This window comes from Rhinolophus sinicus, chromosome 2 (assembly GCF_057876585.1).
Source record: "Rhinolophus sinicus isolate RSI-liver-muscle chromosome 2, RSI-T2T, whole genome shotgun sequence".
Taxonomy (NCBI): Eukaryota; Metazoa; Chordata; class Mammalia; order Chiroptera; family Rhinolophidae; genus Rhinolophus; species Rhinolophus sinicus.
Window position 1 is genome coordinate 190,020,408 of NC_142502.1, and position 15,663 is coordinate 190,036,070.

A 15,663-nucleotide genomic window follows, 5' to 3' on the forward strand; every position below is an offset into this window, starting at 1 on the left:
CACATGTAGTAAGACTCACAAGCAGGGCAGGTTAATGGAGAGGTCCTGGCAGGAAGGTGTCTGCTATGTCCTTGTTTGACCTACCATATTTACACTTCTCATGTGGGTTCTCTGTTTTCTGCAAGAGAGGGCAGATTCCTGAAGGGCTGTTTCTCAGTGTGGTGTGGGACCTGCTGGGGCTGACAAATACAGTGGGGGCTGCAGAGAACCAGCCACTCGGTCTCGAATTTCCCAGTGATGTTCTGGCACCTCGAAAGACATGAAATTCTTGTCTGCTTATTCATTGCAAAATGATTTGATTGAAAATAGATTTATTTGCCAAAAGAAAAAGAGCGTCCATTTTGTCTTGGTAAAAAGGCTCCCTCAGTGGGAGGAGGGGACAAGCACCCCTCGAGAACTGGGGCATCCACCTTGGCCATGTGCAGCTCTGTGGCGCCCTCTGGTGTCAGCACAGTGATCCGCGTTTTGTAAATGTTTTCCAAACAGGTGATAATTATTAGGACCGAAGACCTTCATCACCTGAAAATTCTGAAGTATAGAGACCCTTATTTTCATTGGAACATAACAAAAAGTGATCGATGACATTTAGTGCAAGTACACGTGTGAAATGAATATTGTCCTAGCTGCTCGTCCTGGCTCATGTGAGCTGAGGACCCATCCACAAATGGTCCGCGTTCACGCACCTGCTCACATCCTGTACCAGCCCCTCAGCTGGGTATAATGCAGAGAAATAGAACCTTCTGATTTAGACATTTTACCAAAGTTTGCTACAATGTGTTGCATAGACACCTGTTGTCCTGCTTGCTTGCTTTCTTTTAGAAATTAAGCTTTTCACTCATTTCAGAAAAAAAATTATTTTTCTTATTTATGTGGACCACATTTTTTCTAAACCAGTGGCTAGCCCTCACTAGGGAAAAAACAAAACCCTCATAAGTATTATTTCATTTCTCCCAGAACTTTCATAATCCTGCTTTTATGACAAGTGGGGAGTGTCTGGGCTGTGAACTGGCATTGCTGTTTCGGTGTGGTTTCTGGAACCCATGGGGCAGGTCCCGTGGGGTGACCTCTGGAGGGGGGCTCAGTGGGCTCCCTCCACCCCCGAGTCCCCTGCCGTGTGCTGGTGAGACAGGGCGCATTCACGGAGGCAGAGGACGAAGGTCATGTGGCAGACACACCTGCAGTGGCGACTGTCCTCGGGCTGACTCAGTGAGGGGCACACAACACAAGCAGCCTGCTTACCTGCACCTCTTGCACATGCTCTGCCACCTTGAGTGTGGGAACTGGCTCTGCAGGTACCTGCTTGGGCGGTGGCTTTGTGGCTTTTGTCAGGGGCTGTGACGAGGCAGCGGTGCCAGCTGCATGGCCTCGCAGTCAGGTGGCAGTGGTGAGCTGGTCTGCTGGGTCAGGAGTGTGGGCTTTGGGTAAAGTCGGAAGTTACCGATGGCGAAAGCTTTGTCCGTTGTCCATTTGTACGCGAGCAGGTGCTTTGGGTAAGTCCTTGGCATGGCTCCTGATGAGTGGCTGTCGGCTGGTGAGCTATGTTGTTTCGTTCAGCTTTGTTTTCTTCCCATTGTGAGCCCTCCTAAGTAGGGCTGCTCAGGTTCTAGACCCGTGAATGACAAAGTTGGGGACAACCACGAGAGCAAGGCCGGCTTCCAGCAAGGGACAGCCGTGCTACCACTCACAGCTATCTAGATGGGGGTCCGGCTTCTCGGATCACGCGGCCCTTGCATAGCTGGAAACACACACACACACACACACACACACCCGTCACCACGTCCCCACGGCAGTTCATGCTCACACAGGGAGCTCCGTGGGCTTTGGAAAGAAGGTGCGAGAGATGCATGTGCTTCAAAACAGGAGGGCTTGCTGATGGCGGGTCTGAGACCCTGCGAGGGAGGTGTTTTGTGGGGGGGTCTTCCAGCACCCTCCAGGTTCACCTCTGAGTAACCCTCACTCCCAGGATTCAGAGTGAAAAATCTGACCCCTGTGACTCCAGTGACCCTGGCAGTGATAATAACCCATCCTCATAAATCATCCATCAGACATTCCCCATCCATGTCTTAAAGGAGACTTTGAAACAACTCTAAGGAGCGTACTTGCTCTTGAAGCCCGTATGGCTGTCAGTGAGCTGGCTCTTCAGAAGGAATCTGGTGCGGGACGCTCGGTGCAGGGGACGGCTGTTCCTGTGAAAGCAGGACAGGCATGGCACACACACGGCATCTGTGCATCACTGAGCGGCCACGCGCATGTGTATGTCTACCTTGGATGTGACCAAGACCACAGGTGGTGAAAGTCTCCCCTCGGCCACCATGCTTCCACCCACGTGGCCCTTTTTAGAATTATAGGATAAGACTTTTCTTAAGGAAAGGGGTGTTTCAGTCACACTGTCTGGTCTGCACACCTGGCCGAATGCCTCTTCCCAGAACGCAGGTCCCCCAGGTGGCCCAGGGCCTGTGAGCCCCAATTGGCCACTGCAGCGCCTCCTGGCTGGAAGGAGCGGTCTGTCACCCAGTGAGCTCAGGAGCAGTCCTGACAGGGAGGCACATTCCTCGAGCCTGGCCACGCTGGTCTGCCCAGCGAATGCTGCCTCTGGGCGGCCTAGTCCGACCTAAGCAGCTTTGTGCGGCCTGCGGCGGGGAGGGCGCATTCTCCGCTCTGGCAGGGCCCGGTTTGCCAATCAGCAGACGTGCCGTGGCAGGAAAGACCAAGCGGGAGGATGGTTTTCTCCCGCGAGTCAGCCGGTGGGCACGGTACCGCACGCACCGACGGGTTTCTGCACAGGGCTGGTGGGAGGTGCGGGTGGCAGGGCGTCGTGCCTGCTCTTGTGTCTGCCGCCGCCCCAGCGGGGACCCGAGTCACCCCGTGCCCATGTCTCCCCAGCGAAGCGGTACTGCAAGAACGCCAGCCCCAGCAGCAGTACCACCAGCAGCTACGCGCCCAGCAGCGGCAGCAGCAGCCTGGGCTGCGGGGGCGGCAGCAGCGCCAGCAGCACGTGCAGCAAAAGCAGCTTCGACTACACTCACGACGTGGAGGCTGCGCACATGGCGGCCACGGCCATCCTCAACCTCTCCACGCGCTGCCGCGAGATGCCGCACAACCTGTCCACCAAGCCGCAGGACCTGTGCCCCGCGCGGGTACGCCAGCTGGCAGGGGGCGAGGGGGGGCAGCGGGGGCCCCCGCACATCTGGGCGGATGCTTCGTGGCTCCGCACAGAGAGAGGCTTTGGTAGCATGTGGTCAAGGTCCGAAGAGGGTGGTTTTCTGATTCAGGAAATGCCAGGTCTTTAGGTTAATATGCATCAGTGGACCTACCGGCTTACGGTCCAGTCATTTCTGTAAACAAAGGACACCACGAGACCCTCAGTCGCTTCGAATGGGCACACAGGGACTAGAAAGCTAAAGAAGCAATATGCTTTGAACTTGAAACACAAGGAGGGTTGTCCAGTAAAAGGTAGGACTGTCCCCTTACCGTGCTCCCAATAGGTCACCCAGGATGAGGGAACAAAGAGCGTAAAAATCTGATTTCCACAAGGGCTGTTCAGTCATGCAGTGGCAGCCAGCTTTCATTAGCTCAGAAACATCACAGAAGCTGAAACAGTAGGCAGCATTTGTGCCGGTGTTATAATTTTGATTTTCTTGTGCCGACAGCAGGACAGTCTGTTAGGCTGCAGCAGAGAGCTGCCCTGGCGAGGCCACTAGGTGGCCAGGGACCAAGGCAGTGCTCTCAGAGGACGGTGAGCAGGCACATGGGGTCGTCACTTCTCTGCAGAACACTTAGGGTCCAGCTCCATTACCTGGAGCTGCTTGGCCTCGCACCGTGGCCTTGCAACCCTGCCAGTCGTTATAAGTAAGTGTAATTTGTAGGAAGGGAGGAAGGTCAGAGATTTCATGTTATACAATGCCTTTCCCTATTACTGTTTTTATTCTTAGATTTGGGGGAAGCGTCAGGCGCATGCAATTTCCATGGTGATCAGGGCTGCTGAGTGCTAGGCCAGCATGGAAGCAATTCTGTAGCAAGAAAACAAAAAGGCCATAACCCCTTCCAGTTTTCTTCACTTTATTACAATTAAACTAAGACGGAGAGCTTTAAATCCAGTATTATGAAGGCTAAATTAGTATGACACTTGGTGTCAGTGCAGTGTGACAAAAAGAGTTCAGGCAGACTAGGACCCCGTCGTTTACCAAGGTACTACCCCAGGATGAGGTTTCAGTCGGGCATCTGCCCTCCGCTGCTGCATCCAGAGGAAAGAGCTGCCAGACGTTTGCATGGGCAGCAGCTTTCACACCAGCTCTGAAATCACATTTCTGCTCACAAGAGTGTGACTCTGGGAACAAGTGTGGGATTGTTGGGGCATTTTGATTTTTCTTCTCTCTCCTTCACACGTCCTTCCTTCTCTCCCTCCTCCTGAGAGACAAGCTCTGAAGAATTCTTGATCTATTTCAAAGCATCTTTAAAAAAAAGAAAAAAAAGAACTCACCCTGGACCTCCTCTTTGTTTTTTTTAAGCCAGCTGACTGAATTGCTGGTTTGCTGAGGCTGAGCAGGTCAGACCCAAATCGCTGCAGCAGAGGTGTTTTGAACTGCGGTTATACATCTCCTGCTCTTAAAATGGAAAATTCTCTCCATCATAGGATTTTGGAGGAGAAAGTACCTTCTAGTTCCTTCTCCCTTCTCTGTCCATTTCTCTGATTCTTGTGTTTTCCTCCTTTCCACGTCTTCAAGTATTTAGCGTCCGTGAAAGCAAAGGAGGATTTCTAAGTGTTTATCCATTTTTAGTATGTGTAACTTTAAGGATAAATATACATTCTTACTCATACACACACATTAAAATTCTGATCTATTAATAGGTTTGAATTAGAATGGAACTGAAATTAGACACTTGTTTGATCTTCTTCTGACCAGGCATATTTCTAGAAGCAGCGATGCATTGACATAGGTAACAGATGTGATAGGTGGATAATAGATTCAAGTAGATAGATAAATAAAAGTGATATATGATCATGATTGATTGATAGATAGATAGATAGATAGATAGATAGATAGATGGCAGACAGGTCGATGATAGATCAGCAGAGCGATGGGGCAAGCAGCCGTGCCTCTGCGGAGCCTGGGGTAACAGCAGGACCCAGGGCCCAGCCTGCGCCCCTGCCCTGTGCTGGCTGCAGGCAGGCCTGTGGTCTGGGGTGGCACCTTGTCACTGTGTCCTTCCGCCCACAGAACCCCGACATGGACGTGGACGAGAACGGGACTCTGGACCTGAGCATGAACAAGCAGAGGCCGCGGGAGGGCTGCTGCCCCATCCTGACGCCCCTGGAGCCCATGTCCCCACAGCAGCAGGCTGTAATGAGCAGCCGGTGTTTCCCGCTGAGCGAGGGCGAGTGCTGGGACCTGCCCGTGGACTACACCAAAATGAAGCCCCGCAGGGCAGAGGAGGACGATTCCAAAGACGTCACCGTATGTCCTTTCCCATGAGCCCACCTCTGCGCCCCAGGGAAAGCGGGGTGTCCTGGGGACAATGCCGCGGGCACACGCCTAACACACAAGTCATTCCTCTTCACATACGACCTTTAGCTGACGAAAGCTTAGAATGCATTTTTTTGTTGACTCAGGAGAGATTTGTGACTGACATTGATTTGGTGAAACAAACCATTGCCTCTTAAATGATGAATTTTATTTTCTAAACAAGTGTATTTTCTTTCAAACAATTTCTCTAAGAAAAGTACAAACAGCAGAGTTCATTTTTCAGGGTGACATATTGCTATCACACAGGATTTTCCTTACAGATGGAGAATTGTAATGAGCCTTAAATACGTAAATGGCTAACTTTGTGCTAAAAATTAGCCAGCTGTTTGAAGCTAAGGACAGTGAGCTCTCTAAGAAGCGTAACTATTCAGAGTACACTCCAGCCGTAAGTCACTTAACACTGTCACCGAAATCTTTACTGACTATGGTATCATCAAAATACTATGTCAGGAACAGATTTTTAAAGCAGTTACAACATTCAAATTCAGATTATTAAAATAGATCTAAAATCCTTTAGGCTACGAAAAGAAACAAAGAAAAACATGTTTTCTATTGGACTTTTTCTCCAGTGCTTGATTCTGAAAGTTATGACGTCCTCTCTATTCACTGAAAAATGAAAATTCCTTTTTAATACAGTGGGGGAGACTATTACCATGTTTCCCTGAAAATAAGACCCAGCCAGACCATCAGCTCTAATGCGTCTTTTGGAGCAAACATTAATATGAGACCGGGTCTTATATTGTGTAAGACCTGATCTTATATTAAAATAAGACTGGGTATTATATTATATTATTATTATACCCGGTCTTATAGTAAAATAAGATAGGGTCTTATATTAATTTTTGCTCCAAAAGACCATTAGAGCTGAGGTCTGGTTGGGTCTTATTTTCGCGGAAACACGGTATCAAAGCATTTCTTACAGAAGCAAAGAGATGGAGAAAAAGGAAACATTAGCTATTTGTAGGAATTGCGGGGAAGATCCCTGTGTATAAGACCATTCCACCCCAACGCCTGTGTTATCTTTATTCTTTGAATTGATTTAAGTGTCCAGGAGTTGTAAAGCAATAGGGTCTAAGTGCTGAGCTAAATTCCAGAGTATTGTTTCTCTCCTACAGTGTTAAATCGTGACGACCAAATAAGGCATGGTATTTGAATCTCCAGATTTATTTTAATTAGTATGAAGCCCTCAGAAATCGACAGAAGTATTTTCATCACGCACACTGTCTGTCACAGGAGTAAGAACCCAAGTATTCCTGAAACACGTTTGCTGAACGCTGCCATCTATGGGAATTTCTGGGTCACTGCGGTTGGTCCCAGGTCCTGCAAAGAAGAAAATGCTGCAAAGGAATAATTTATAATTGCAGCGTGAATCTAAGCTGACCGTCCCTTGCCTGGGGACTCCAAGCACATATGTAGACTAGTTGGGAGTGACGGGTGGCACCGTGCTCTGCATGCTGGTGAGTGTGGAATTGGAGCGTCAGGTGTGGCCACAGGACCTGTAGGTCCGGCCTAAACGACCAGCGTGGAGGCAGTCCCTGTTACGAGACCACTGTGTCCCTCCATGGGTACAGCCCGCGGAGCCCTGAGTAAGGCCCTGCCAGTGACGAGTTAGCGTGATGTCAGGAGTTTAGAGCAGTTGGTGAGATCGAGATTGAGGTCTGCCACAGAAGACATACCCTCGAACAAATTTCAGTTTGCATGTTCAGAACAAAGGTACATCTGATTTTAAAGGTAAAGTTGGGAAATGAGAGGCGGCCAGCCCCAGCCCAGGGCCGCGTGGTTTTTGGTCTGTGTGTTGAATTATCGTCTTTGTGGCCCTGAAGCTGTGGTTTGCCTGCAGCCAGAAGACTTGGATCCCTTCCAGGAAGCTCTGGAAGAAAGAAGGTACCCGGGGGAGGTGACCATCCCCAGCCCCAAGCCCAAGTACCCCCAGTGCAAGGAGAACAAAAAGGACTTAATAACGTAAGCATAACGTGAGGTGAAATTGTCGCTCTTCTTAACTTTCCCTTTCCTTGGCTTATTTTTAAAAACCGATCTGTATATGCCTTGCCGTTTGAGCATGCGACATTCGCAGCATATAAATGTCTCAAGCTGCCGGTTCCGTAGAGTGACAAGCCGCGTGGATTCGCGTGTTTTAACGATGCGCTGTTACGGAGATGCCATTCTCATTTACTCCCGTGCATTTGCAGCTTTTCGTTAGGGCGCTTAAGTCCCCATGCAGACATTGCAGCTAAACTGGAAACAATGAAACTTTTTTAAAGTTTTTTTTTTAAACATACTTACTATTTTGGCTGTTTTTGTTTTTGTTTGGTGGCAGATGTCCAACACCAAGGTGTGATGGGAGTGGTCATGTGACTGGTAATTACGCCTCACATAGAAGGTGTGACTTCATTTTTCTCATGGTGGATTCTGTCTTTTCAATTTATTGTTTTCAGCTTACCTCAACAATGCTGTCAAAGTAAAACGTTGAATTATGTGTCAACCCTTTAAGTGCTGTATGTCGACCTTTAAAAGCATGCCAATTTGTGTTGTATAATGTGTTTTATTTTTAAATGAACTACCTAAATTTGGAAAATTCTTTACAATATTTCAACCAAAGAGCACAAATATTTTATCTTATTTTTAAAGATGGTTTATTAACAGACCTGTTTTCTGAAATTTACATGTAAACCTATGCAGAGTTATTTATACAAAAAAAAAAAAAATTCAATATACAGCACTTGCCCCATCGCTTTTCTGCATTAAACTTTTTAATTTCAGTTTTATGTTGTTTGTTCGGGAGCGGAAGCTGCTCAGAGGGGCTTCTCACCTGACTCTTCTGGCCTGTCTTACAGTCTGTCGGGCTGCCCACTGGCTGACAAAAGCATTCGAAGTATGCTGGCCACCAGCTCCCAAGAACTCAAGTAAGATTTAATGAAAATCATTGTTTTACAAATGTATTCACTTTGTAGTAGCAAAAAGGATGTGTCATTTGGAAAGAAAACTGTCTTTACAGAACCACCTGTGCACACGTGAGCGGGTCCTCGGGTCTCAGCCACTATCTGGGTCACCCGTTCTGCCTCTGTCCTCGTCATCTCTGGTTCTTTCATATCGTCCTTTCCATGTTGATTTCCCAAAGCATAAGTGTGGTCTCTGCAGATACGCACGCTCATGGGGAGAAATTAACAATTACTCAAACTCTGAAGAAATGATTGTAACTTAAAAAGTCAAAAACTGGTGTTTTGAAAGCCAGTAGAAGTGATTACTTAAAATATGGATATTTAAGTAGCACTATGACAAAAAGCTACCGTAGTGACAGCCGATTCCTTCAGTCCACTGCGGTCAGGCCCGTGACACTCTTTAGAATGGCAGGAGCTCAGGCAGTTACCTGCACGCACACACGTCTTGGATGGTTTGCTGTCCCTCTGCTCTGCGCCTGTAACTCCTCTGCGTGAATCTGGTCACCACACTTGTGCCTCCAGAGCAGGGCGTTCCTCTTTTATGTTCACATATCTGATGAACCGTGGGCAGGTCCTAGACGGGTTTTGGAAGAAGTCGGCACAAGTTGCAGGAAGCAGATTAAACCTTCAGTAGTCTGGTCAGAGCAGACATCTGGGTGTGTAAGGAACGGAAGCCAGGCTTAAAGATGCATCTGCAGCAGGATGAGAATCAAGGGCCCCAAAGAGTTGTGTTTCGTTACCGCCTGTTACAAACATCGTCACCGCACATGGCTTGGCGTCTATTTTGTTTGCAAGTGGCTCTGTTAGCACTGTAGAGAACATGCTGTTTTCAGACCCTTTTTGACTCCTTTTCCAAGGATCCCAGCCCCGAGCCCTGACCCCATTGCGCCAGGCAGGCTGTCAGAGTGTGGCCTTGTGTTTCACACCGTGTCGTCTCTTCCAGGGTCCCTGTCCAAGGCCCTAGTGCCATAGACCACCTGCTCATGCTCAGTGACCTCCTGAACTAGCCCTCCCGCCACCAGCCTCTTGGCGTTGTCTTCATGGCCCGTAGCCCCCGGAGGGCGTCCTCTCACTTAGCGGCCTGACAGTCTGTAGTGACGTCCACCCAGTGCCTCCCGGACAAATAGCTCTTAGGACTGCACAATGGACAGAACTAGCAAGAACCACTCAACGCACTTGGTTACGGCATCTTTTTCACGGCTTGAAACCGTGTTTCCCTCATAGTCAAACGTGATTCTCTGCATTTGGACCTTGGCCAGCACATCCGAACATGGCACCTTTTTCCTTTGAGTTTCTTAAGGAGGAATTCGTTGCAAACGTTTGCCATATTTCCAGTTCCAACAGGCCAACTGTAACCAGGACAATAGCCTTTGCACAACTTGTGTGTGGCATTGCCTCTGAGTGGTGGGTGTGTCAAGACCCCCCAGAGACCAGAGTCATTTTCTGACAGGTCTGGTTTTCATTGGTTGCATCCTTGACTTTGGGCTTAGAAATTTACGTTGATCTGAAGTTCCAAGCAGACCTGCCACTTGGTTTCAGCACTTTCTTCTTCCCTTACTTCATCTTGGAAGATGGTGTTATGGGCCTCACCATCGGCGTCTTCGGAGGGACGCGGTCTGCCCTTCATGTCCTCCAGGCACTGTCAGCGTGGTCTGCTCCCTCCGTCCGCCTCTTCCTAGAGGGGACACCTTGTCTTCCAGAGGGTGATGCCTTTTCCTAACTTTGGCTGATCTAAAAGCCACACTCATTTCTAAACTTGTGTTTGCAGCAAGTAAACCCCATTTTGATTAACCCTCTCTTAGAAATCTCAACTTGACCAATTATCTGAAATGGTCCATTTTTCTGTATATTGGATCTTCAAAACTAGGGATTTCAGTTTAATGTATACAGTAAAATGGCTAATATTTAAATGAACAATTTTTACCTGATGATGTCTTTCAAAACTGGGGAAACCATAGATTGTAATGTTTTTCCTTTAACCTTTTAATTGATGATACTCCTCCATCCATTACTCTTATACGTCCTGTTGAGGGGCTTTCCCATCAGCATGGATTCATCCATTTGAGATGTACAGTAGCTTTCTCTAAAATATCTCATGCGTGTGCTCTTTTCAATGGATTATTCTTTATATATTTGTAAAAGCTTTGGTTGATTCCCGCTGCAGCAGCCTCTTACCTGACTAGGAGTGAAATTGCTCTGTTCATGTAAAGTGTGGCACTCTCTACTTCTTCATGAGGGCGTATTAGAAAGTGGGTCCCAATCACCTCAAAAATGTTTCTTTATTGTGCATCTGCTAAGAAATGGAATTTTCTGGAATTGTTCCTCTTGTCACTTCTCACACTGACGTTTGATACTTGGCTAGTGACAAGACATTGTTTTATTTTATAAATTTAATTGGGGAGTATTGGGGAACAGTGTGCTTCTTCAGGGCCCATCAGCTCCAAGTCGTTGTCCTTCAATCTAGTTGAGGAGGGTGCAGCTCAGCTCCAAGTCCAGTCGCCGTTGTCAATCTTTAGTTGCAGGGGGCACAGCCCCCCGTCCCACGCGGGAATTGAACCGGCAACCCTGTTGTTGAGAGCTCGCGCTCTAACCAACTGAGCCATCCGGCTGCCCCTCCAGCAGCTCAGCGGCAGCTCATTGTCTTCAATCTAGTTGTGGAGGACGCAGCTCACTGTGTGGGAATCGAACCGGCAACCCTGTTGTTCAGAGCTCACATTCTAACCAACTGAGCCATCCGGCCGCCCAGGACACTCTTTATCATGGACAGACAACAGGTTTTGCCAGATACATTGTGGGTCTCAGATCCCCAGTCCTCTTAGCCTTCCTGGAATGACACTTGGCTCAGGTCTTATCCATAGCAACACAACTAGGATATTCTCAAAAAGAAGTCGACACCTTCATGTCTGATTATGTGCAATATGTAAAGCAAATACGTGTTAAAATAGAATGTGTACATGAGTATCATTCAAACTCTGGAACTCCTGCTCCCTGGCTCCTAGTCCGTCTGATGTAGAAAACACAGCCCCGGGAAAGTGCCACATCCAGGAGGCAGGAGAGGGTCATGCAGCTCAGCAAGCCCGAGACTACAGACCCTTTCATGTCCTCACTCTGTGTTGCACGGACATTCCCGATCCTGCCTGGCTATCCGTGAGGTTCCTGGCTGTAACATTCACTGAGACCCCAGGCCAAAAAAAAGAATCACGTTGTTCAAAGTAGAGTGATTTTTGGTGGAAATTCTGCTTAACGACCTCCGATTCTGAAAGGAAGTTTCTTCTCTTAAAATTTCATCTGCTAAGATTACCTAAAATTAGTGCCTTGAAAGAGCTTGCAAATCACATGACATCATTGTCGGCCTTTTTTTTTTTTTTTTTTTTTTTTTTTTTTTAAGAAACCAGGCCTCCCAGCCAGGAATTCTCTCCTACTTCCGCATGGTGCTCAGGTGCAGACAGACATGGGCAAGTTGTAGGTGTTTGGGCCACCTCAGTAACCCATTTCAGCCAAATCAAAACTGATTTCAATCAGAGGCTGTTAGCTCTAAAAATGAGCCCCCAAATTGTCCCCTCTTATACTTCGGCCAAATGTAGCCCCCTCCTTAGTGCTCCTGCCCTTATGGTGTAATCCAAGCTTCCTGTGGGCAGGAAGGAAAGTAGGGTACTGGCTGGTCTTCACAGCTGCCTCTGATCCCCGTGGGGTGGGTGGGGTGCTGCTCTGGGCTCTCTGCCCTGAGAGGCTGTCTTGTGTGCTCCGTGGTTACCGGGTATCCGTCATGGGTGTTTTCAGGTCAGACCTAGAGGAATTTTAACCACACATACCACAAACCTTTTTTAAAACCTGGTTATATCTATTTTTAAATAAACTTAAATCAGAATTAGAATTTTGAATTTAGGCCAAGATAATGCTTTTCTCTGAAGGTTGCTTGTTTCTGGAATTTGCTGGGTTTTCTTGTTCAGCCGTAAATGCAGTGAGGGCAGCAGGAGGACTGTTGACCAGATCTGGCAGAGCCTCACTGGCCGACACCATCCGTTGTTTAGGGGCAAGAAGTTCGCCCCCGTTTCCTGCACCAGGAGCTGGGAGTACTCGTGCTTGCTGTTTAGAGCAGTAAAGCTTCAGTCGTCACGAATTACAAATGCCTCGACCAGCGCCTGCTTTCTTCAGCAGATGCTGCATTTCCTTACCGGAGGGTGTGGTCACCTCTGTACATTTAGCTCCTTCAGGACAGAAGTTGCTGAGAGGTCAGTGTCCCCATTGCAAGGGGCTGGCAGCACATAACCTTTTACTTCAAAGAGCCTCATTCCAGTTAGGAAAGTCATTTTATTCGGCAGCCGGCAGGGCTCCCAGGAAATGCGTGGGTGCAGAGCGTCTGTCTGTGGGTGAGAAGCGCACACCTCGTACCGCGTGTGGCCAGCGAGTCCGCGAGCACCTTCCGGACCCACAACTGCACTGCTGATGATGAAACATGTCACTGTCACTGTCACAAAGCCCTGTGCATAGCCTGTCTCCTCTGTGAGGAGACGTGGAAGGCTCAGACCTGTTCTCCAGAGGTGGGGACCGCGGCCTGGTGGTTAGGTGGCTCCGCCACGACCCACAGACAACAGGTGGCAGGGACAGAACTTTCACACACATCATGCTACCTCTTCAAAATTTATAACCCTGTAGGCGTGCTGTTTAGTGATGGGGAATTAAAGGTTTGTATTTACCTGTGGCTGCACACACACCCCCACACACACACCCCATGTTCTTTCCGCGAAGCTCTCCACCTCAGCCTCATGCAGCTTTTCTCCATGACCCACACGGTGAGATAAACGGGATCTGGTCCAGTGATGGCTGCTGACCTTCCAGGAACTGCATCGCAGGCCTTTCCCCAATCTGATAAGCGCATTCTGTCCTTGCCCTGGCAGGAACCTCGCCCTCCAGTTAGATTTTCACGTCTGTAAGAGGTTTATAAAGTGTGCAGTAGGCAGTTGTTCAAGAACACCCTACAGTACAGCTTGCTGCAGGTAGGCTTTTACGCGGTCATACTAGGGCCATAAAAATAAGTTCCATGTGAGAGACAGACATAAGCACGATATAGTGAAACTTCCCAAATTCGAGTGTCTGAGGACGACTCCAATTACACGCACACACACGAGTGAAAACAAGCCGCACCGCACCGCGCAGGTCTCGGCTCACTGAGCTGCTCAGGTTGCGTTATGGCAAGAGCCTGTTTCTGTTCCCGTTTGCCCAGCACACGTGGTGCGCAGCCCCACGCAGGGGCGCCACGGGGGGCAGGGGGACTGGGCGCCCCCCGCCTGCATGTGAACGTGGGTGCTCACTGTGGTAACTGCGCGGATCTGCCTGCCTCCTTGTGCTCGGGCGTTGGACCAGACTGCTGAGCCTTCTTCACCTTTCCCCAGCTGCTTGCTCACACAGACCAACCACAAACAAACAAAAACTTCGGTGTTTAATGCACATTATCAGGAATCTGTGCTTCATAAACACACTCCCGAAGTCCAGCAGTGTAGAAATGCAATTTAGGGGCGTTGGTTTCCATTTGTTATGCTTCCCTCCCCCCATCTCCCCATCATCCAGGTTTTGATGCAGATTTTGGTAAAATTCGAGTAAAAATCAGACTTAGGTAATCAAAGCAAGGCAGAGATATAGGATAAACATTTAATAGTCCAAACACACTTTTGAATGAATAGATTCTCTGTGTAAAACAAAATGTGGAGCATAGCCTCTCGGGCCGAGGGGAACGTTGTCTAACCCCTGGTCTCCTCATCATCCGTGACGGGCTCATCCTGCCGCCAGGCACACAGTGGGCAGACAGTAAACACCGTCCACAGTGTTGGCACACAGAGCTCCATAGATAGCTCTTTTTAAATTTCTGGGCTCTGTGAAAGCATTAAGCAGAATTCAAAGACAGAAAATGTAAAAATTAATTTAACGTTTATGAGAGGACTTGGTATTCGTCACCTTTTATGATGTCCCTGAAATAAGGATTTTAATTCACTCCCAAGGCTTGGAGCCTCTAGATTGGGAGCACTTTACACCAAGCCCTTTAATTCAAAAGAAAGATAAGAGACCAGCTTATCTGTTAAGAGTCCCTGCTGTGTCGCCCTTGCTAGAAGGTCCTGGAAGCTGTTCCAGGTCTCGGTGGGCTGTGCCCTGTCCCCTCCCGCGCGTCCCCCAGTGTGTGTGCTCCCATAGGAGGAGTCCACACCTGGTTGTCACAGTTCGCGGTTTGAGCACCGTTTAGTGCGCACGGCAACGCTGCCCCCGAGCATCCCGCCGCCGTCCCTGCACCTCCGCACTCACACCCGTGGCTCTCGGTGGGGGGACAGGTTTGAAAGCCCCTCGCCGTCTCACTTCCAGGTGGAAGCAGCAGCCGTGAGAAGACCTTTTGGGGAAACTATTAACTGAGCTGTTCCATCCATCCATTCATTTTCCAAACATGTCATCAGCACCCAGAGAGGAGATGGTCCCACCCTCAGAACTGACGGTCAGTGTCTTGAGGCAGACCAGAGAGGAACAGCAGTTCCAGCCAGAGCCACCATGTGGGCGGGAACAGAGAGGGGATACATGTGGTGCCGGTCAGGGCAGGTCAAGCCAGGTATGTGGTCAGCAGGCCACTGGCCTCCGTGTGGAGGAGCAGGCACGGTCACAGAGCGGCTGCTGGGTCAGCCCAGAGAGCAGCAGGGCCGGATGGGACGCATCCTGCAGCTCGGCCGTGGCCTGAAAGGGCCAGAGTCTGAACACTGGACCCATGCAGAGGGGAGGCTAGAGGGGGCTCCTTGCAGGAAACCACTTGGCATGCGGTGGGTGGCACAGTGGGCAGAGCCAGGCGGGAGTGGAGAAGGCTGGGGCTGGCCTGGCAGGCTGAGTGGAAGGGGACGACCCCCGCCCCCCAGGGGCTGGTGGGGACACTGCAGACAGGGCAGCCCCTGGGCAGAGCCGCTCAGTCAGGTGCCTCTGAGGGGCCAACTTTAAAGCAGTGGCTCATCCCAGGAAGCCTGAATGGGCACTGCCAGGAAGGGGGTTTTCGCGAGGGGGTGTGGACTTGGCCTCTGGAAACCTTGGTTTCTGGCCTATGGCAAATGAAATCCTTAAATTGTTCATTGTTATTTCACCACCCATTTTCATCAAAATTAAATAAAACATGATGAAAAGTAGATACGATTCCGCAACCCACAACCAGCTAAGTCACAAAATACCTGAAGCCT

General features: G+C 49.2%; 1 protein-coding gene across 31 annotated transcripts in view; it reads left to right on the forward strand.

Moving 5' to 3' along the window:
- Positions 1-15,663, forward strand: part of MYT1L (myelin transcription factor 1 like) — a 365,607-nt gene that overhangs the window by 297,079 nt on the left and 52,865 nt on the right. For 20 of the 31 annotated variants that reach the window (XM_019752014.3, XM_074331624.2, XM_019752015.3 and 17 more), the window contains 5 exons: positions 2,884-3,137; positions 5,220-5,456; positions 7,366-7,487; positions 7,843-7,905; positions 8,360-8,428. In XM_019752014.3, the coding sequence (XP_019607573.2) occupies positions 2,884-3,137; positions 5,220-5,456; positions 7,366-7,487; positions 7,843-7,905; positions 8,360-8,428 (745 nt within the window). The remainder of the gene's footprint in view (positions 1-2,883; positions 3,138-5,219; positions 5,457-7,365; positions 7,488-7,842; positions 7,906-8,359; positions 8,429-15,663) is intronic. The other 11 variants (XM_074331629.2, XM_074331628.2, XM_074331634.2 and 8 more) reach the window with 1 other exon arrangement.